This window comes from Mesocricetus auratus, unplaced genomic scaffold (assembly GCF_017639785.1).
Source record: "Mesocricetus auratus isolate SY011 unplaced genomic scaffold, BCM_Maur_2.0 Super-Scaffold_4256, whole genome shotgun sequence".
Classification (NCBI taxonomy): Eukaryota; Metazoa; Chordata; class Mammalia; order Rodentia; family Cricetidae; genus Mesocricetus; species Mesocricetus auratus.
In genome coordinates, this window is record NW_024429182.1 from 30917274 (window position 1) to 30939586 (window position 22313).

General features: G+C 38.1%; 1 protein-coding gene across 3 annotated transcripts in view; it reads right to left on the reverse strand.

Moving 5' to 3' along the window:
- The window catches only part of Ric1 (RIC1 homolog, RAB6A GEF complex partner 1), an 89333-nt gene that overhangs the window by 9034 nt on the left and 57986 nt on the right, over positions 1–22313 (reverse strand). For all 3 annotated transcript variants that reach the window (XM_013115045.3, XM_005063707.4, XM_040745755.1), the window contains 13 exons: positions 20376–20520; positions 19458–19506; positions 17241–17393; positions 14453–14656; positions 9892–9930; positions 9524–9634; positions 8180–8269; positions 7373–7533; positions 6380–6518; positions 4979–5095; positions 3784–4512; positions 1445–1603; positions 1219–1355 (listed from right to left, as the gene is read on the reverse strand). In XM_013115045.3, coding sequence (XP_012970499.1) covers positions 1219–1355; positions 1445–1603; positions 3784–4512; positions 4979–5095; positions 6380–6518; positions 7373–7533; positions 8180–8269; positions 9524–9634; positions 9892–9930; positions 14453–14656; positions 17241–17393; positions 19458–19506; positions 20376–20520 — 2233 coding nt within the window. The remainder of the gene's footprint in view (positions 1–1218; positions 1356–1444; positions 1604–3783; positions 4513–4978; positions 5096–6379; positions 6519–7372; positions 7534–8179; positions 8270–9523; positions 9635–9891; positions 9931–14452; positions 14657–17240; positions 17394–19457; positions 19507–20375; positions 20521–22313) is intronic.

Here is a 22313-nt window from a genome sequence, read left to right on the forward strand (position 1 = left end):
CTGGGAAATGGAATAAAGAGTAGGAGTCGCCACATGATCCTGGGAAGAGGGGACACATGAGGCTAGCATCCTTGGTAAGATAAGACCTTATAAATATAAATAAATAAATATATATGTATATATATTAGTAGTCATGGGTTAATAATTAAGTCAGAGCTAGCCATTAAGAAACCATAACAAACAGCCAACAGTTTCATAATTAATAAAGCACCCTGCATGTTCATTTGGGCCTGATGTGGCTCTGGGACCAGGATGGTGGGGAAAAATGCTCATTACATAAGGTTGCCCTTTTGGTCTAAGCACTGGTAGAGGTAAGGACTCTCCAGTGGCTAGCTGCTTTGCTTCTCTGGTCCTTCAGCTTTCACCCGGATAGTAGAATTCTTGCTAGATGACATGAGCAGTAGAGAGCCTGGCATTGGAAGCAGTACTTCTCAGATTTAGATTTCACTCTGCTTTCCTTAGTCGCGTAAACATAATCAAGTATTTTTTCGAGCATCTATTTTTTTTCACCTGCCCAGTGAGTAACAACACAGAAGTTTTTTTAAGGATTAAGACCTAAACATGCAAATGCTTAGAACAGTGTCTGGCATTTGAGCTCTTGGAAAGGTATTAACAAATATTTAAATTCAGAGTGTGGCTGGCAATTGTTGATACTCCTCCATGGCTATGTTTTACAGTGTGTTTTGGGGGAGGAGTGTTAATGACCAGTGACAGGATAAAAAGTAAAATACCATAATAAAACATGTTAACTCTTGATATGTGCCCAGAATTTTAGTAAAAATATGAAGAGTATAAGAAGAGCCAAGAAGCAATGCAAAGACTTCACAAGCCAGAGGAAATCCCAACCATCTGTCACCACTGTGTGAGTCCACAGCCTCTCCATCATGAAAGATGCAGTCTTTGGTTCTCAGAACATACCAGTCCTTCAGCTCTCCCAATACCTAACCTTCTGTTCTGCTTCTCTGTCATCAGAAGTAATTTATGCTAATTACATTTAGAACAAGTGCATCTAGATCTACTTTAGTACAAAGGCATAAAACTTACACAGAACAGGAGTGAACTTAACAGGAAAGAGAAAAAGAGAAACCTTCTTTCAGGCTTTTGCAAATAAAAAAAATTGCAAATGAATTAAATATTCTTTTAAGACTTAATTATACAAATGCCTTGAAATGCAATGACAGATGCTCTGAAAACAGTAACTGCTCCTTATTCTTTTACCTTTTTCCAGAAGGACCAGATGGCATACTTAGTGTTTTCTGTAAGCTGAATTTACCAGGAGGAACATTTTCAGCTGACTGGGATAAACTGATGCTCCGATTCCTGAAGAACTCAAATCCACCACTTGAACTGGGTTCCTGTGGTCACATACAGCATGCAGTAGTTTTAGCCAAAGATGCCCTGTGGGTGTATGCCCTAGAGAAGCTGTACAATTCTGCCAACTAACCTGAGTTGTAGGAGTGGATGGAGGTGTCTCAGATTCTCCAGAACCAATGGCTTTAAGAAAACGAATCATGTGTCGACACAGGTCCCATTTGCCTTGTTCCAGAGCTGTGTTGAACAGAAGGGTGGCATGCTGCCTACTTACTGCAGGGACTTCCATATTCTATAGAAACAACCAAGGAAGACAACAATCCATTTATATGATACAATTTTGGAAGACGGAGTAATTCTTTCTTGATACTTCCTCGCCCAAGGAACTAGCTGGCTGGGGGCAATTTAATAATATTAAATGGGAAAAGAGAAGCAAGCAGTCCCTCTGCTAGTATAGCTCATACTACAATTCACTGCACTGTTACATGCCAGATAACAATACATACCTTACATTTATCACGTCTTTCTTTCTCTCTGAGTGTTAAAATTTACATCATTCCCATTTTACAGGATAAGGAAACAAAGTTATCTAAATTGTTCAATGTCAATAGAAAAGCAAGATAAATCTAGTATTGCCTGATTTCAAAGCACTTGGTCTGTCTCCTATAGCGCTTTCTAAAGAGCTGACAAATGTTTTTGCTTTAAGCAGGACCAGGCAGCACTGGTACACACTGGGCGTTTCATTCCTTCACAACCTAGCTCCCTGCCTGCTTTCATGGAAAGGTATCCAACAGGCTGAGCTAGTTAGAGCCTTTCCCATCAATGCCAGCAACCTAGGCATTTGGCAGGAGGAAAGTCCTAACTCCACAGCTGGGGAGAACAAGGGTCAGCAGAAGGAAAACACAGCTACACTGACTTTCTTCTTTATGATGATGTTGTTTTCATCATTAGTGTTGTAATTTTAAAAAGCAGCTCCAGAGAGAAAGACAACATGGGACAGCGTTCAAGTGGAGTGGTTTTTTTATTAAGGGAAAAAGGGGGAGTGTAAAAAGGGGAAGGGGGAGGGGAGATGGGCCTCCAGGGACACAGAAGGGGGAGGGAGGGAGGGAGGGAGAGAGGAAGAGAGAGAGAGAGAGAGAGAGAGAGAGAGAGAGAGAGAGAGAGAGAGAGAGAGAGAGAGAGAGAGAGAGAGAGAGAGAGACGGGAGGAGGTGGGCAGGGCCCTTTTAAAAGGGAACATAGTGAATAGTAGGCACAGGTGAGGTTGCAGCTGAGGGCACTCCAAAAACAGGCCAGTACAAATGCCTGAATACTAACAATTAGGACTAACTAGTCAATGAATCCCAGATCCCAGAAGCTTTGGGTCACCAGCCTCTGCTTGAGTGTCTCCTCTGGCTTCAGTTAGATGCCATGAAGCAAATAATGTTAAGAAATGTCTTCAGTCTGAGATTCTAACTGGGTTTATGGTTAGCTTTTTGTATAAATGAAAGAACTTTAATGTAGCCTTTGAAATTCACATCACACAGTAATAACAAACTTTGTAGCCCTTTTATCAAATATATACATTTTCTGGAGGCTCATTATTTTAGAAAAATGTGCTATGTATGTTATTATTGTGGCAGCCCTGAGACTTCCATCTGTCCATAGAAAGGCTAAAGTTAGATGTTGTGTTAAAGTTATTCAGAATCCTGTCAGCAACTTCACACTGTAAGGAAAAAAAATCTATTACTGTGGGTAATGAACGCATTCATGTCCAAAGTACCATTTTTTCACTGTTAATGTTTCTTACATTTTATTAGTCTAATGTAGTATTTTTAATGGAACACGTACATCATAAATATTACATATAATAAGAAAATTTCAGCTGAGGAGATGGCTCAGTTGTTACTTTCTTACTCTGTAAGCCTGATGACATGAATTCAAAATCCATGTAAGAAAAGTCTGACACAGAAACTCATCCGTCTGTAGTCTCGTGGGGCCACTACTAACATATGGGAGGTGGAGACAGAGAATCCACAGAAGTACAAAACCCAGTTTTCCTGGCTTATTCAGGAGTAGAAGGCTAGGCAGACAATGCCTCAATCAAGGTTGAAGACAAGGGTCAATACTACAGAGTCCTTTGGCTTTCACATGACACCAAGGCACATGTTTACCTTATTGTATGCACACGCTCGCGCTTGTATGAGCGCATACACACCCTCTTTAAACCTTCAGTCATATTTAAAATTATATTCTGAAACCATTAATCTGTCTTAGGCCTATTTAGGCATAAACAGCCAAAATACTTTTGTAATGTCACTTTTATAACATTCAAGGAAATCTGTAGTCATTTGGCAAGCTTCAGCTCTTCAAAATGAAAGATATACACAACAGAGAAATAAGACCATTAATTCCACAAACATTATTATCATAGGATATACCTTCCTAAGATTAAGATCAGTAATTCTTATTCCTTTATAGGGAGAACTGTTACCTGTAAGATAATAAGGTAAGAGGCAGCTGTGTCCAAATCCTGAGCCATCAAACATTCCTCAAATAAGTCCTTGGGGTTTCCAACAGCTGCAAAAAGGTAATTCCACAGAGCATATTCAGTCTTCCTAGCACAATGCACCACTGTCTGAAGGAAAAGGGGGAACTCGGTGATAAACTTGGCCACGGTGGGAAGCAGGGGATCGGGAATGGGCTCCCGTGAGGTAGCTTCTTCTTCCAGCACTTCATGGAGCATGAGCTCCAGCACATGAGGGAAGTAAGGTAATGCAGCACACGACTGAGCCAGAAGCAGGGCTTGCTCTCCAAGGTTCCTGACCAGCAGCTGACGGAGGATATGGTGGAGGTAGATCTGAGAGGTTCTCTCCACAACACAGAAAGGGAAGAGCACCTCCAGCTGCTCCCTAGCACTGTTCCGCGTATACAAAGAATCATAGAGTAAAGTGTCATTGACAGCACCAAGGACCAAAGCATCTTCAAACAGCACGGCCAGGGGGTAAATGTTGATATGGAAAGGCAGCATGATCCGCTGGGACAAGAAAGAGTGGGGCTTGCGGTGATCCCTAGGAAAGAGGGGGAGCCACACTTTCATCCCTGCACCGCCACAGCTCAGCCAGAGGGCCTCCAGAAGGTGACGCTTTTGCTTATTGGCTCGACAGGTAGTCCAGACATTTTCCACTGACTGGGCTAGTACAACCGGAGGACAAAACGGCAGCTGAAGGAGGAGACACAAGAATCGGTGGGTTTTGGTTTTCCTATTAAACATGTAGGTTCAAGTTCATAGGTATTAGCTTTGTAGACTTTCAGAACTAGGTTTTTTTTTTTTTTTAAAGTTGGGACATTTATTTAGAATTTAGAGATAACATCAGTAATCTTTCAAAGGATACACACTGAAATCTAAAAAACGAAACCCTATGAATACCAATCTCTACCTTTACTTTCCAGTAGATAGGTGAAATCTACAAATATGCGCCTAAGGAGTGACATCTGAAAAATGAGACACTTTAATTTTAGGACTTGCCCTTCACTATTATCTCTTCTTAGCTAAGTTGTAAGATGGATTCTATATTTATTTTCTTAGCTTCCCATCACAACACACTGCTCTCCCCTTAAATTCCTCTTTTCATAAAGTCTAACCTCATAACTTCTCAGAGTTTGAAATGCCTTATACTTTTACTCACAAGCTTCCTTTGGTTAGGGTTACTGTCTTTTTCCCGGATTTGAGGGCCTGACCTGTCCCTCTGCATCATGATGAGCTGTCCGGCAAGATTCAGCATTATGCTCTCTGCATCACGAGCCTGATGTCAGGAAGAGAAACTCATCAATACTAATGAATAGACATGTTCTTGGCATTCCCTCTCCACCTAGTGAAATTTAAAGGTTAAACAACCAACAACAGTTCCTGGGCTTGCTCTATGTACAGACACTTTGCTAGACTCTGTGGATACAAGTTTCCTGGTTATGACGGAACAAAGCATAACCAATGAGTACAGAACAGTTATTCTGGAAAACCTAAGAGAACTCAAAAGTCCACAAAAAAAAATCACAAGTCATTTCAGTGATCTAGCTGGCATCATTAGAGAAGTTTTAAAAGGGTCTAAAGAGATTTGGAAAGTCAAGAAGTCACAGGTAGTATGATAACTGATAGCTGATAACAATTTTAGTTGCAGTGGAAAGAGGCTCTCTAGTAAAGCAGTTAAACTCTACATAATTTTATGACAATGCTGAGGTTTAATGTAAGTACCTAAATTAGAAGAAAAAGATGGACTGGGAAGATAAGAGGTGACAAATCTAAGTATTAAGAATTTCCTTTAGATAACAAGTTCCCAGTCTGACAAAGATTGGAAACTGTGGGGTAGGGAAATGACAACAACCCAGGTGTTGGGAGCATCACTGTGTACCTGGTTACTTCATCCACCAACTATGGGATTCTAGTTTCTCTTCCCTCCTAACTGCCATGAGTCCTCTACACCCTAAATTCATTTTATTCTTTCCATCTCCCCTTTCCTTCTCTATGCTCAGGCCACTGGCACCATTCACTATAATCAGTACAGCATCCTCCTAATCCTCCTCCTTCATGAAGATTTGCTCCATGTTCATTTTCCTCTGTAGAGAATAAAAACGCTAAGATTTGAAATGAAAGTCTAAAGCTACCAACATCATACATAAGACTGACCTTGTCTCACAGCCTAGGTTCTAGTCACTAAAACTCTTTATTTGTCTAATGCATCCTATTGTTTCTTGTCTGTAAACCTTTGCATGACTACTTGAATTTTCTCCTTTGCTTAGAACACTCCTGCCTCTGTTCCAGGTTTCAGTTCAAATGGTATATAAAACTCCTGATTGATTACACAGGCTGTTATGTTTCTAGTGTATGTCCTCAGAGTAGTTTATACATGTGTAACTACTTGTTTAATGTTGACCAGAAACTGGTGTGCTTGGCTTGCCACTAGCACTCAGCATATTCATGTAAGGTACAATGTACACAGTTAGCATGAATTTGCTGAACAAATTAACAAACCCTACTATTTACCAAAAGACTGAAAAGTCAACTCCTAAGAGCTCTGAAAATGTACTGGTACCTGCTGTGGCATTTTCAAGGTGATTCCATTCTCCGTACTCACTGACGTCAGTGTGATAGACACTACCAGGAAAGGATGAGGAATATACCGTGACATGGAGACCTCCTGAAGAACTTGAACACTAGCCGTAGTATTCGAACTGTAAAGACAAAAAAAGTTCATAGCTCAACAGTGTTCACTTATTTTTTTTCTCCTTTCAGCTGCTACATTACAACTCATTCTATGTCTACAGCAGACCCAAATATCTTCCTCCTGTTGTCTTCTCCCTAAATACCCTTCGGAAACCAAGGAACATATACAGGAATAAGACAAGAAAGGCAGCAAAATGCTGGAAAGCAGGAAAAACAAAACCACAACACAAAACCCAGTAGTATGGAAGAAGCTGTACTAATAGAAATATCTTAGGAGTTGGGGTGATGGTGGGCCTGGACAATTGTTTGGTTGTGAAATGACAAAAGTTTAACTATTGAAGTAGGAATGTCTTAATTTTTTATCTTTGTATTACTAACACATCACAGCACTTCAGCAAATATATAAATTATATCCTTATTAAACAAACATACTTCTAAGAACAAAAGAAAACCCAAGGAGTAGATGTCAACAACATAATGCTGCAGGGTTTCAGTTTCTGTGCTGTAGACTACTACATCTACTGCAGCAGGGATTAAGGGAGCTTCCTAAGGGTACTTCCTCCACTTTCTCCAAGTGTCCGAAAAGCACGATAGTTATTAGACACCTACCTGCAAGTTGTGAAAAAAGTATCTAAGATTTATCTCAGTTAAAATTATTACATCCCCCCCCCCGCCACCACCAATAACGCAGGAAGACAAGCTCAAGCAGTCAGCATAGGGTCTTCCTCTTTTCTTCACAGCTACTACATAAATATCCCCCAAACTCCTCAATGAACAAACTACGAGAATGGTGAAAGGTTTCTAGAGAATAATAAAGGAAATATAAACAGGAGTGAATGTACCCATGCAAGCTAACACTTACCCATCGAATTTTCTTTCAATACTGTAAAGGCATATTGAACAGTCTAATCTAAACACTACCACCATGTCCCGGAAGACACTCAGCAGTAACGTTTCCGCTGGTGCTTTGGTGACATGAGCAAACGCATTGTCCAGATTTGATGTTCGTAGGTAGATTCTGAGCTGAAGAAAAAACAAGGAGGAGGATGAGGAGGGAGGAGGAGGAGGAGGAGAAATATATAAAAATAAAAGATGGCTACCAAGAATGTTTGGTATCAGTCATATTTTTATCTATAGACCACCCCCGACCTCCAATTCATTTAAAGTAGTAGGAGTTAAAAGAATTACCAATGATTTAACAAAAAGTGAATAATATTTTTATTTTGGCTACCTAGTCTTTTATAAATAACTAAAGATAGTGTGATCAAGAGTAAATGCAATATTATGAGACCAGGTTTCAGATGTTGTGTGTTCAAATCTGACCAACGAGACTACCATTTCCTCAAAATCACCATCAGTCTTTGTAGGTTATCTACTAGCTAAAAGGTTATCCTTTTTAAGTTTATTTACTTTTTGAGACAGATTTAATATGTAGCTCAGAATGGACCTGAACTCATAATTGTCCTATCTCAGCTTTTTAGGTGCTATGACATAAAAGGTTATCTTACAAATTCAAACTGTAACCTTAAAAAAGAACATAAATACCCGAAAACAGTAATTCCACTAGTGAAACATGCTAAATTATTGTAATAAAATGTTGTTCAGTTTTTAATGGACACTGTCTACCTAAAATTAAAACCTATTATTTCTTAGGGGGGAAAAAAGTTACCTCTTCTTGACGGTCACTTAAGTTATAACATGCAAGGACCATAAAGTCATTCCACCAGGCTAATCCACCAGTCACAATCATATTTTGCTCCTTAAAAGAAAATATTAAGATATATTTACCTTAATTATGTTACCTGAAATTTCAATACAGTTAACAAAACACTCTTAGAAATCTCAGATTATTCCTGATTCATGCTCTCTTGTCTATTTCTCCAGAGCCTTTATTAAAAATGCACCATATCCTATCTTAAAAAAATATTCCTATAAAGAAACACCTAAGTCATTCAAAATACCTCAATACCAGATAGCATCATTAATCCTACATCTAAAACAACTTGATTTAAATTCTGGCTTTATTCTTCATTAGATGAGTGCCTGAATCCCAATCTTTTAGTAAATGGTAGTATTAGTGTCAACATAAAAGCATCTTAAAGTAATTGATACACAAAAGACACCCACTTTAATTTTCTTTTTTTCTTCCTGTTTGACTCTCATAATATCTAATTCATTCTCCCTCTGACCCTCCTTCCCCACTCTGCTTTACAAATGCACATATCTCACACACACTGATCTCTAACTTTGTAGACATTTAGTCTCACCACATCTGATACCTCAATCTTAAAGATTATATTAAACCCTAAACTAAACTATTATTGCTACGAATCTTTTTTTTATTTTTTTCATGTCTATGTCCTGTCAAGTGTCATGTATGTACATGTATTTAGGTGTGTGTGTGGGGGAAGTGAGTGAGTGTGTGTGTGTGTGTGTGTGTGTGTGTGTGTGTGTGTGTGTGTGTGTGTGTGTACACATATGGACCAGGGTTTGAGGTCTGGAATATTCTTTGATGACTCTTCTGTTCTTTGAGGTAGCATCTCTCAAAGTCAGAGTTGGCTGGTATGGCTAGTTTTTTCTCCAGGCTACTTATTCCAGGGATTTCCCCATCTCTACCTTCAATGATGGCATTAAAGGTGACTTGCCATTTCTGCCTAGCATCTAAATGGCCTCTGGGATTTAAACTGAGGTCCCCTTACTTGTATAGAAATAACAAATGGAAGAGTTATCTCCCAGCACTTGTCAATGATCTTAACAAAAAAATGAAAAGCCAACTATCTCAACTCAAGATCTTTTACCAAATCAAGTATTTTATCAAAACTGACTTATTGGCAATTATCAAATGTCAAGCTTCTGTCTCCACTTCTCTGTTCCTCCTAGAACCAGTGAATACATGAAGTTCATTATAGTTGAGCTACACCTCTAGCCTCACTAAGTTTCTTTTTTTTTAATGCTTTGTATCCTGAAATGTATTTTTAGTAAAAAAAAAAAAAAAAAAAAAAAAAAGACTAACCTGAGTAATGTTTCCAAAAAGTTTCCATTTTTTGGTGAGCAAAGAGTAATGTGCAAACCCAAACTTGCCAGCCACAGCGATATTCTGCCCAAGTTCATCAATAGCTGAAAACTGTTTAAAAAGAAAAATTAAAACCTCTTTCCTACAAATATACACTTTACTAGATACAAAGTATTTAATAAAATACAAGATGAAGAGACTAAGAAATGTTTGTTAAGTGATTTAAATGTAAAATGCTATATTAAAAACTCAAATATTGATAGTTATATCTGACAAAATACACCAAGCATTAGAATTTCACTCTTATAAATCTACAATGCCTCAACTCCCAGAATGACTACCACGACACCAATAAAATAACAACTCACCCGTATAGGCCAATTGCTTTCTAGATAGGTGCTGGATATCTATAGAAAATAACATATTATTTGGTGAGACTTAGGAAATACACTTCAATTCACAGCATTAACTTAGCACAGCATGAGAGTCAGCTTCCTGTATAATGTTTAAGATGCCAAGTAGTGGCTTTAGTAGCAGAGCCCTTGGAATTGAGTATTTGTTTATGAGTCAACATTTCACGCGCTCTGTCTTAATTATTTCAAAGTTTTAGACACCATATTTCCTCCCTCCAGCACAGTATTGCTTTTTTCTGTTATTAATACAAACTGACAAAGAAGCATGTGTGATGGTAGCCACAAACTGCAGACAATAGTTTCTGTCTGCTGATATAGACCACCCCCAAAGCAATGACAGTTTAGCAAGCATTGTGGTTTTTACTGAAAATCTTTATTACACTGTTGTGATTTAAAAAGCAATGCATATAAAATCAATCAATATAAGAACAAACAAAAATTCTATTGCTTGAGAATAGCAACTGGCTTATTTTTTCATCCTACTTATTAAGATGCATCTACAAACCTGTATGGATATGTTTAAACTACTTTTTTCTATTAGGCTGTTCAACTTTATTGAACAACAAGAACCCTTATATAATACAGGTGTAAGTCTCCTTCTGAAGCATTGAAGATAAACACAGCCTCCCATGATATCTAGCTTACAACTTTGTTCACAGTGTCATTTTATCAGTGCTATGAAACTTTCAAACTTAGAGAAAATTCTGTGGGTTATTAATGTGGAGTAAGTTTTAGCTCCACAGACTCTTATGCCTCCTAGTCTACTAATTAGCTTTCATGAGCAGCTGGAGGAAGGGGAGTGTGGATTAATAGAAAAAAAGAATGATGGAAGAGTCTTCTGTTCCTGGAATAAGAAAAGCTTTAATTTATTCAAATTTATTTTAATTTGACTCAAGAAAACTGGATACATTTTGAAAAAACGAATCCAAATAAGAAAGTCATGTAAAGTATAATAAAAAAACTGTGTAAAGATAAAAGAGAATCAAGTAAAAGCAATATACTCAAAGCACTTGTATCACTCTGGATAAAGTTTCATAAGGGGTTAGGATAGTCAACTTAAAAATGCAACTAATTAACCAATAACACTGGGTAAAATAAATACAAATCAAAGAACCTTACAATTCCCAAATTTCGATATTCCACTAATTCCTGTGAAATGTGATATGTGAGATAGTAAGCCACTGAAAAGGTGATTCTAACACAAGGCTCAGTAAAAGCTAATGTATATTCCTACAGAAAAAAAACTATTCTTTTCGCCTTCAAAAGTATATGACATGCTACAAATTATAAATAATGTACCTTCAAAACCCAAATACACGTTAAAATTAATGGGTTTTTAAATTTTGTCTGAATATCTTGTGACTAAAATAAAGTACACATTTTTTCCTAGTGTCACCATTTTTGATCTATGTGTCACCTGAACTTTATCCTATATATTTAATGCTGTGTACAGAAATAGTGGAATGAGAGAGGCAGTTAATAAATAATAATCGTGAGTCATAAAGTCAGGGCACAGAGTCATGCCACATCACTGGGAGATGGTGCTAAGGTACCGAGCGGACTCTCACTGTTCTTACCAAAGGTTTTTCCAGTCTCTCTTAAATGGAAAGTAACTGCTTTCCTTCTTTTTTCCTGCCAAACTGTCTCCAGCCTACACTTGTTTTATCTAACCTGTGTGACCAAAAGATTAGATTAGATCTTTGCGAAATAGCACATCTTCCATACCTGATAAAACTAGGGGGGTGTGAGCATATCATTTAAAAGCAAAATAGCCTTTAAAATTCACTGACCTCCCCAATGAAGCGACAGATATTTAAATTTCACATTTTGTGACAGATAATCTTTCAAAATAGAGAAAGGTTAAGCATAAAATCAATATCCTTAGAACACTAAATAAAGACCTTTTAGAAACCAATGCTTTCATTCTACAAAACCCTGAACATTAGAAGGAACACAGCCACAAACTAAAAGGCTAGTTTTTAATTTCACATTGTGTTCCAGTACTTTGTAAATTTGTAACTAAGAAAACTAAATAAAATAAAAACAAACATTGAAAAAGGCACCGTCTATACTGGCAGTTATTAACTTTGCTTCTAAAAAGTGTGTGTGCATTTGGTTTGGTTTGGCTAGAGACATATAACTAACAAAAGCTTCTAATCTGGAAGTGAAGTTGCATAAAACAGAAGGCTTGAACAAACAAACAAGAAAATAGTTCAGTATTCCAGATGATGAGCAGACGGCACAGAATTAGCTGCGGCTTATTGTAGGAACTTATACAGTAAGCACACAAACAGAAACCACACAAACAAATCAACTTTAATGGAGGATGTGGTTTTAACCTACGAGAGAGGATAAGTGGGAAGGGGGAATGAAACCATGCCCCTAGTTCTCCAAGGAGACCACATGACTGGCTAAGAGGCTTACACCGCAAAGCTTTAGCACTATATAGACACTACCCCAAAGATCACTGTCACTCTGTATTCAATTGCTAGGCTCCAGTCATTTAAGCAAGCAAAGGGCAGGACAACTTTAAATAAAAAAAAAAAAAAGCCACAAGGGAAAATTCTAAATTTTAGTACAAAGTCAACAGTATTTGTATGAATCAATATTCAGTGCCTAGATTTTTGAAGTACACTGGATTTTTCTTCAGTGTAGACAGTTTTAAGGCTAGGTTGGCCAGTACACCTTTGTGGATGCTGGATGAGTCAGGTTAACCTCCTGAGCTTCAGTTTCCTCATGTGCAAATCAAGGTGGGCTATATGACTTCTAAGGTCCTTCCAGCTCTAAAAATTCTATGAAATCTGAAATTGAAATTCGACTACAATTAAATGTCTGGGAAGCACAACTGTGGCATTTTTATTTACATTTTCTAAGTGCTTATTATTATTTCTTTCTCATTAAGGTTTATGAGGTCTCCAAAGCAGAGGAAAATTCTGGTATTTCTACCCTATTTTTCTGGGAACCACTTGTTTACCCTTATGGTAAATAAATTAATCATTTAACAAATGTTTTATCAAAGCTGTTCTATTTTTACATAAGACTAAAAGAACAGAGAAGGGTAAGGAAATGAAAAGACCTAGGTAAATCCACACACAAAGCTCATCTGTAGACTGCCCACAGTGAGCTGTCAGGTGAGCACGCCCTGTTGCTACCTGCAGTCCTGAACTCAGCGCTGTGCTTCTCTAGCCCGTGCTTCATGGATGGCTAAGAATCACTGAATTTTTGAGCTGGAAGGAAATTCAATTTGTTATTGCCTGATGGGCTTTTTAGTTCCAGACCTACCTTCTTTGATCCTCTGCTCTACTTGGCTCTCTGGTAACACAGACCTGGCTAGGCAGAACTGGCATTGATGCTAGGTCAGTGTAGAATGAATAGTTGAGAGTATGGGGAAATGAAAATAGCAGAGAAATGGCTATAGGAGAGAAGGGAGCAGTGGAAAATTTTAGTCAAGGAAGTAGCTGACGCAATTTTATATTTTAAAAAATGTTACTTATTATAAAATGGTATGTACATTGCTTGAGTCTATGAATTTATGTATGTTAAATACATTTTCTCTTACTGTATACTATAAGTCAATGTAGGAGTTATTCCTCTTTTAACCCTTCATAGAATGACCATTTTCCTGTCTTTCATTATCTTCATTCAGAAACAACTGAAAATAGCATGAGAGTTGAAGTAAACTAGTGAGATATAAGCAGAGAGAAGGTAAAGAATCATGGAAATAGAAACGGATTAAAAGAAGCTAGTGTGGTGGTGCACGTGTACAGTCCCAGCATTTGGAAGGCTGGGACAAGAGAACTGTGAATCCCAGACCAACTACACAGCAAAGTCCTATCTCAAAAGGAAAGAAAAGAAAAAAGAAACTGACTAAAAGAAACTAACCCAAGAATAGGCTCTGCTACATTTCAGCATCAAAAGGGGAAAGAAAAACTTAGGACTTTGAATAATATACATACAAATTTCTTTCAAGAAATTTCAGTTTACTCACTGCACCAAACTAATTTTAATTGGAATTAATCCATATAAAATGTCAATCTGTCAAAATTGCTAAAAGAATCTGCTAATTTAAATGTGGTATCAGGGTGAACCTGCAATTTGGAAAAATCAAATAATAATAAAATTATAAACAATAAGTTTCTCAAATGTCAAGAAATTTGCAATTTAGATCCACTGTTAAGTGATTAACAACTGAAACTATAAAGTCAGCTGCTTTATAGTCAAATCACTGCTTTCCATGCAATGGACATACTTTATGCAAATCCATAGAGCCAAATTAAGCAAAACAGAGGCTCAAAGTAAAATAAAAGTATCTTCACAGAAGGGAAAAGAAATAAACTACTAGTTCTTGACACTATTAATGGCGAGGATATACTCTGTATCAAATGGAAAGAAAAAAAAGCAAGAAAAAAAACACCATAAAAAAGCACTGAAAGAGATACAGCAATGAAAATAATTAGAAACTGGTTCCAAGTGACACTTTGCATGAGTCACTAGTAGTCAGTAAATGAACACTGACCTGTACAACATGCCAATGCCGATGTCCTAGTAAAGTGCTTAACCCCTGAGACTCCAGACCGCCATCTGCAAATGGGCTCTTTTCCCGAGATGGTGTATGATCAGTGCATGCCGAAGAACTCTTGGGATTCTGGGTTTGTGAGGCATCTCCACAGTTCAAGTACAAGCGATCTTCTCCCTGAAGCAACACCTGTTCTTGGTTACTCTGGACAGGCAAAAGGGGAAGAAATACTCAGCATTAGGTAGAGACAATTAAATAACATGCTGTTTTTATTATTGAACATGTACTATATCTCAGTACAAATTTTTTTCAGATGATTAAATCTACACAATGATCTCATATATATTTAGATAAAGAGTCAATATTTTAATGATTTTTATTGTAAATAATGTTTTTGTACAGCAAGTTTTGCCAATGCCTTGCCAAACTTTTGCAGGTTTACAAACATTTGAACATTACCTTTCTTTAGCACCCCTACGTGGTGATACTCTGAGAACCACACCTGAAAAAGTATATGTAAATATACCTTGTTTACAACTGACTGTGCAAGTTCCTATGGATATTCAGACAAATGCAACGGCTCCTGCTTTTAGCTAACTATGCCCTAGGTTTTAATTAGAAGGAAGATTTCTTATATTCAACTAAGGCAGTGGTATCCTGTCCCTTGTCTTTTAGTCCAAAATACAATCAAAGGTGCTTTGTTTTGCGTGTGTGTGTGTGTGTGTGTGTGTGCGTGCGTGCGTGCATGTATGTATGTATATATGTATGTATGTATGTGTGCTTGCATGTGTGTATGCACATGTAATCCAAGGCTAAATGACTTTAGGTCTCTTCCTCAGTAGCTCTTCTCCACCTTATACTGAAGCAAGGTCCCTTGGTAAACCTGGAGAATGTTACTCTGGTTAGGCAGACTAGCCTGTTTGCTCTGGAATCCCTACCATATCTCTGTAGGGCTGCCACGCCCACCTGTCTTTTACATAGATAGGTTCTGGGGATTCAAAATCTAGTACTCATTTACCCATTTGCTGAGCAATTTCTCCAGCCCCAGAGGGTGCTTTAAAGTGATCTGGAATGGGGAGGGGTAGGAAATATACTTGTTTTAGTTTTTTCTGGGAATCCTTAATTTTCAACTATAGTACAGAATGGGGATCTGGGTTATTTTCACATTAATTTTTAATGTGTTGTAAGTTTTTTTTTTTTTTTTTGGTTTTTTTGAGACAGGGTTTCTCTGTATTGTTTTGGAGGCTCTCCTGGAACTCGTTTTGTAGACCAGGATGGCCTCGAACTCACAGAGATCCGCCTGCCTCTGCCTCCCAAGTGCTGGGATTAAAGGCGTGCGCCACCAATGCCCGGCTTGTGTTGTAAATTTTAAATAACTTGTTACAGCAAATACCTTCAAAAAGCTATTGATAATAGGTACTGAGATATATACTCAGCATATAACTTTAGCACATTAAAATATATGATCATACAATATATTTTAATCAGAGAAATAAAATGGGAAGTTTATATTGTACTTTATAATATTTACTACAAATATTACAAAATATCTATATTGTAATTTGAGGTGATGCTTTCCAAAGCAGGGTCTTAAGACATATTTTCTTCAAAGAGTTCCTTAAAATTTACAGCTGAATGAGTAAGAGGAACGTTACTTTTTATATTATAACTACATTTTTGTGCCAGATATGACCACAACTCAAGTTCTGGAGTCCTAATCTACTCTTTGTTTTTAAAGCCTTTATTTCACATATGAAAACAGAATGTTTTGTTTTGTTTTTGACCTGTGATCCTCTTGCTTCAGTCTCCTATGCACTGGGATTATAAGTGTGTGCCATTATACCTGGTCTTAGAATATATGTGTGTGTGTGTGTGTGTGTGTGTGTGTGCGCGCGCGCGTGTGTGTGTGTGTGTGTGTGTGAGAGAGAGAGAGAGAGACAGAGACAGAGAGAGACAGAGAGAGAGAAATGGAGATTGTGTGCCTGTGTGGAAGTCAAGTGAAGACCTTCCTCACTCACTCTCTACCTTACGTTGTGAGACAGGGGTCCTTCACTGAACCTGGAGGCTGCTGGCTCCTGTTTCCACCCTCCTAGAGTTTCCTCTGGAAACCATGGGTGCACACTGTCATGTTCAACCATTACCATGGGTGTGGGGAGTCAGGCCTTCAAGCATGTGAGTGAAGCAAACACTTTACCAATTAAGCTACTCCCCCAACCACCTAGAATGTTCTTTGGGTTTTTTTGTTTGTTTGTTTCTTTGTTTTAAATCCTGTGGTGCCTCTAGCAATATTTCTAAGTAGTATCTAAATGGAACACACTTTGGATAATCTTACTCAGATAAAGACTAAATTATTCACCGGGTAGTAGTGGTGTATACCTTTAATTTCAGCTCTCGGGAGGCAGGGGCAGGCAGATCTCAGTGAGTTTGAGGCTAGCCTGTTCTATAAATTGAGTTCCAGGACAGCCACAGCTAAACACAGAGAAACCCTGTCTCGGAAAACTTAAAAAAAAAAAAAAAAAAAAAAAAAGAAGGAAAAAAGACTCCATTATTCTTCTTTCAAATTGCTTATTTTTTTTTAAAGAATAAAACAAAAAATCCAAAACATGTTCAGAAATAAGATTTTGGCATTAATTTCATAGAAATAAACTACAGAAAATATACAAAGAAAGTTCAGTTAATTTAGGAATATATTAAAATCTGTAGGTCAAAGAAAAGGGTATAAAATTCTGCTAAGAGGCACTACAACAAAACAAAACAAACAAAAATGCCCACAGCTTTAATTACTTACCATGCAAGGGTTTACAGTGAGTACACTCTTGATAAACTGAAACAGCAAAATGCTGGGCTGTTTAACTATACTCCTGAGGTCAGACTCAATCTCATTGTGCTGAGAACCAAATCCGCTGATCACCCACAAGTGATAGCCTTCTGCACCCCAGCTCTTGAAGAAATAAGAGGAAAAAAAGTCAAAGCAGCAAAAAGTTATTTTCATCTCCTTTATAACTTCAGCTGAATACTGAAACTAGTTAATGTATGAAATAACCAATGACACCATTATTGTCTTCTGAATGCTGGAGAAACCATGACAAATAACAATGACAAGAATTACACCCAGGAATCAGAAGGCTCAACAGGACAAGGTGCTTGGTGTAGAAGTATGAGAACCTGAGTTTGATCCCCCAGAATCCATGTAATGGTGGAGAGAACGAATGCCATAAAGCTGTCCTCTGACATAAATAGAGTAGCATGCCCACACAGACGCACAAAATAATTATTGTAAAAAAAAAAACCCACAACCATCAAGTATACCTTACTTATTTCCAGAGGAAACTCTACTTAGAATGGTAAAATATTACATAATGTTCTTAACTTCAATTTCAAGGTTCCAATTATAAAAATCCTTCTGTAACATCTCAAATAATTTACTTGCTTCTCAAGTACAGAAAGATTAACAGAAGACAACTCTGAGTATGACTAGAAGCTCAGTGAAGAAGCATCTACAATAGATGCAGCTTTGTGGACAGCCAAGAGCATCAGTGTTTTCATTCTAGCTTGACCTTTTTGTTACTGTCTTGACCTATCTGGTTTCTCTAGATAGAGGTTTCTTCAGTTGTGAAGTATACAGTGAAAAGATTTAAATGAATTTCCCCAAGCCCAATCAGAATTAAAATTCTGTAACTAGATTCCACCACAGTATTTTTCAAGAGAGTAATTTCTAATTTAATCCAAGAAAATGTTGAGTGAGGTTCAGACTGCTGCAAATTGTTAGAAGATTAATCATTGTTTATTTCATGTGTGTATGCATAGGTACACATGGAAGCAAGAAGACAGCTTTGATAGCCTATTGTATTGCTCTTTCTTTATTCCTTTGAGACAGGGTCTCTCTGAATGTGGAGCTAACTGAAAGCTTGGATACTTAGTTTGTGGCTGACATACCTACTTAGTGAACCTCTGATACTAATAGTTGATACGTGCCATTCAACGGCATTGGCTAGTTGTAGCATGAAAAAGAAAAGACCCAGAGACTGATATTGGGGTTCAAGCTTCAAGCTGAAGATCAGAAAAGCAAACCAGCTGGGCACTAGCTCTCACCTCTAACTCTGTTCAGACCAAATAGGTGATCCTCGGAGTGCTTCTGACTTCACTGCTCAGATTCACTCAAACTGCTATGCTCTCCTCAACGTGGCTAGAGACTAAACTCTCAGACTGAATGTCAGCTCTAAGACCCTGCTCCTGTCTTAAATACCCCTCAGGAGTCCTGGGATTCAAGGTGTGTGATCCCAAGTGTTGAGATCATCTTTGTGTGAGCTGTTTCTCTTTAGGACTGGATATATTTCATGTAGCTCAGTGTGGCCTTGAATTAACAGAGATCGTCTACTTCTACCTCCCAAGTGCTAGGATTAAAGGTGTGTATTACCACTGCCTGATCGAGGCTGGCTTTGCTTTCTGAATCCTTGGGCAAGCTTTAATAAATCATAAATAATACATTACCACAGCTAGTAGTTTCAGAAATATTATTATACTAAAAACTTATACTTGTGTGTCGATGACGTGTGTGTGTGTGTGTGTGTGTGTGTGTGTGTGTGTGTGTGTGTGTGTGTGTGTGTGTGTGTGTAAGCCAGGTGATGTCATTTGTCAGAAGCCATCTGCTTTATTTTTCAAGACAAAGTAAAACTCCAAAGGCAAGGCAAGAGGATTGTTAGGTCAAGGATAGCCTGGCCTATATAAAGCTTTCTTGTTTTTTTTTTTTTTTTGGAGACAGGATTTCTTTGTGTAACCGTGGCTGTTCTAGAACTAACTCTGTAGACCAGACTGGCCTCACACTCACAGAGATCTGCCTGCCTTCAATTCCCAAGTGCTAGGATTAAAGGTGTACACCACTATCACCTGGCAGGCCCCATCTTAAGCACACAAATAAACTTCACCAGAAATGAACTATATAGGAAAAATATCTGCTAAGACAAAAATGATTCCTAATTTTATGTTTTAAATAGAAAGTACTTACCATGGAATTAATCTTAAGGGGATCTTTTTTGGTACCATCAGACCTATAACTAAAACAGAACAGAAAACTTGATTGTCTTCCAATTACACACTATACATACCATTCAGCTACAGTTTGAAAAAGAAAATTAAAATGACTTTGCTCCTTTAAAATAGAAATACATAATAGTGCATGAAAATGAAATACTCATGCATTATTACATACTTCTATTTTAAAAGAATAGTCACTTTCACTTTTGTTTTTTATAGCATTGTTTTTTAAGAGTATGCAGCCCAGGCTGGCATCAAATTCACAGAGACCCCCGATTCTGCATCCTGAATGCTGAGTATAAAGGTGTGTGCTACCAAGTCCAGCAGTCAGCCTTAAATGTTAACATGAGGTCATGTACATAACTGGACTCAAGAAGAAGAAAAAAAGAAAGGAAAAAAAAAACAAGAACTGTATTTGTGATCACTAAGTAATTTTTATTGAATCAACTGTCAGTTTTAGGAGGGTGAATGTTTGAAGAATCGAAGAATCAGCATATTCTCAACAAATTAAATTTGAATTTCACAAGATATTTTGGTATAAGAATAAAATACGAATGGATAAAGTAGAGATCAGACAGACACATTATCCCATTTTCCCCATATGCAGAATCTAAACGTAGGGCACGGCAGTGAGAGGGAACTATGAGGGTAGAATAGTCGTCCTGGAAGTAAGACGAGACGGGGAAATGAGAGAGGGCAGTGAGGGCAGGGGAAACACAGATAAAATACTGATGAGTACAGTCTAGATTTAAATACAAATACACATACAACATGGCATGAAGAACAGGGAGCCATTTGGTGAAAAGAAGGGAAGATATGGGCAAAGTGCATTGATGTGTACATGTGAAAATATATGAGCTGTCAAGGAAATACCAGGTTATTAACTCACGCAAAGTCTCCTCCAAGCGTACAAATCAGCTGGGCTCCAAACACACTCCATAGAGAAAGACCTCCATATTCCCAGGTTACTATTACAGCACTATTGTCAGGAGACCATCTAATGATTTTAACAGCTCCTGTTTTGTTCCAAATGTCTGTGAAAAGATAGTGAGAAAGGTTAAAGAGATTGCTCGGAAATACTTAGTACTTTACACACTGTATGTTCAATCCGGAACAAGCAGAGTGGCACAGGCTACTTGAATTCTAAGGTGAGTCCTGTTCATGACGGGTACTGAGAGTAAAGCCACCAGCCTTTGCCTGATCTAACATGCAGAACCTTAGAATGCAGGTGAACTGTAGGAAGTGAAGGCTGGTTTTGCCATGATTAGCTTGAATAACTCTCAGTGCGTAATAATCTTCAAAGTTCTCAGACCAGCTTCTGAAAAAAGGGGACAAGGTTGTAGAAACAGTCTCCTTAGAGAAAAATATATGAGCATGATAAAATGAATACTGGGAACAAATAAGTATCCTATCAAATACTATCCTATATGATTCTTCACACTGAAGTGGATGTTGAACCTCTCAAAGTACTTTCCCTCTGAATTCATGTGTCAAACTCTGAGAATCTATCATTAATGGTGACTCACACAGCATGTGAGGGTCAGGAGATAAAGTTCAGAGCTTGCCCACACCAAGAAGCTAGTAAAGATACCCAGTAATGCCAAGATTATAAAGGCTGCATTCAGACTAAAAGGACGATAAGAGAAAAACTGCCATGTAGATGAGGCAGGGAAATTTTCCATATTTCATCCATTACATAGAACTGGAACACAAGTCCCATGGCAGTCCTTAGTCACATATCAACTCAGTCCTCACTCTGATTTATAATTTGTGTAATTAATGTGGTTAAAAAAACAAAACACTTATACAGAGAATACAATACAAAGGGTTCCAGAAGAGTGTGGTAACTCCCAAGTGATCTCTGAAAGAAATGCAAGGTAATCCAGGTCCTAAAGCATCCGTAAACAACTGTCAAGAAAAATCAGCTTTCAGTAAAAAATGCTAAGATGCATAAGCAAACAAACCCTAAGAAATAAGACACAGTAGAGGTAGACTCAAAGTCTTTGGATACTAGGATTAATGGAGACTGACTAAAAACAACCTTTTTGTTTTTTGTTTTTGTTCGAGACAGGATTTCTCTGTGTTGTCCTAGCTGCCCTGAATTCACTCTGTAGACCAGGCTGTCCTTGAACTAACAGAGAGATCTGCCTGCCTCAGCTTCTCAAGTGCTGGGATAAAAGGTGTGTACCACCATGTCTGCCTCACAAGCATTCTTTTTATAGCTAAAGAAATAAAGGAGGGCCAGTGAGACAGGTTGGTGGCAAAAAGTGCTTGTCATGCCAAGCCCAAGCTTGACCCTTATCACCCATGGCGGTGGAGAGAAACAACTCTGAAGTTGCCCTCTACCCTCAACATACATGCTGTGACATGTCTCTCTCCCACCTTCCTCAGTAATGAATGAAGAGAAGGAAACTGGGAGATTGTTCAGTAGATAAAATGCTTGTTGTGTAAGCATTAAGACTTAAATCTGACTGGGCGTTGGTGGTGTATGCCTTTAATCCCAGCACTCCCGAGGCAGACGCAGGTGAATCTCTGTGAGTTCGAGGCCAGCCTGGTCTACAGAGCGAGTTCTAGGACAGCCTCCAAAACAATACAGAGAAACCCTGTCTCAAAAAACCAAAAAAAAAAAAAAATCCTAAACTTGTTCCACCAGCACCTACATAAATGCCAGACATGGTGCCATGTGCCTGTCACCCCACTAGTAGGGAGGCAGAGGCAGGAAGATCTCTGGGGTTTGCTGGTCTGTCAGAACAGCTGACCTGGGCAAGCTCCAGGTTCTATGAGGAATCCTGCCTCAAAAACTAAGAAAGTGACTGAGGAAGACACT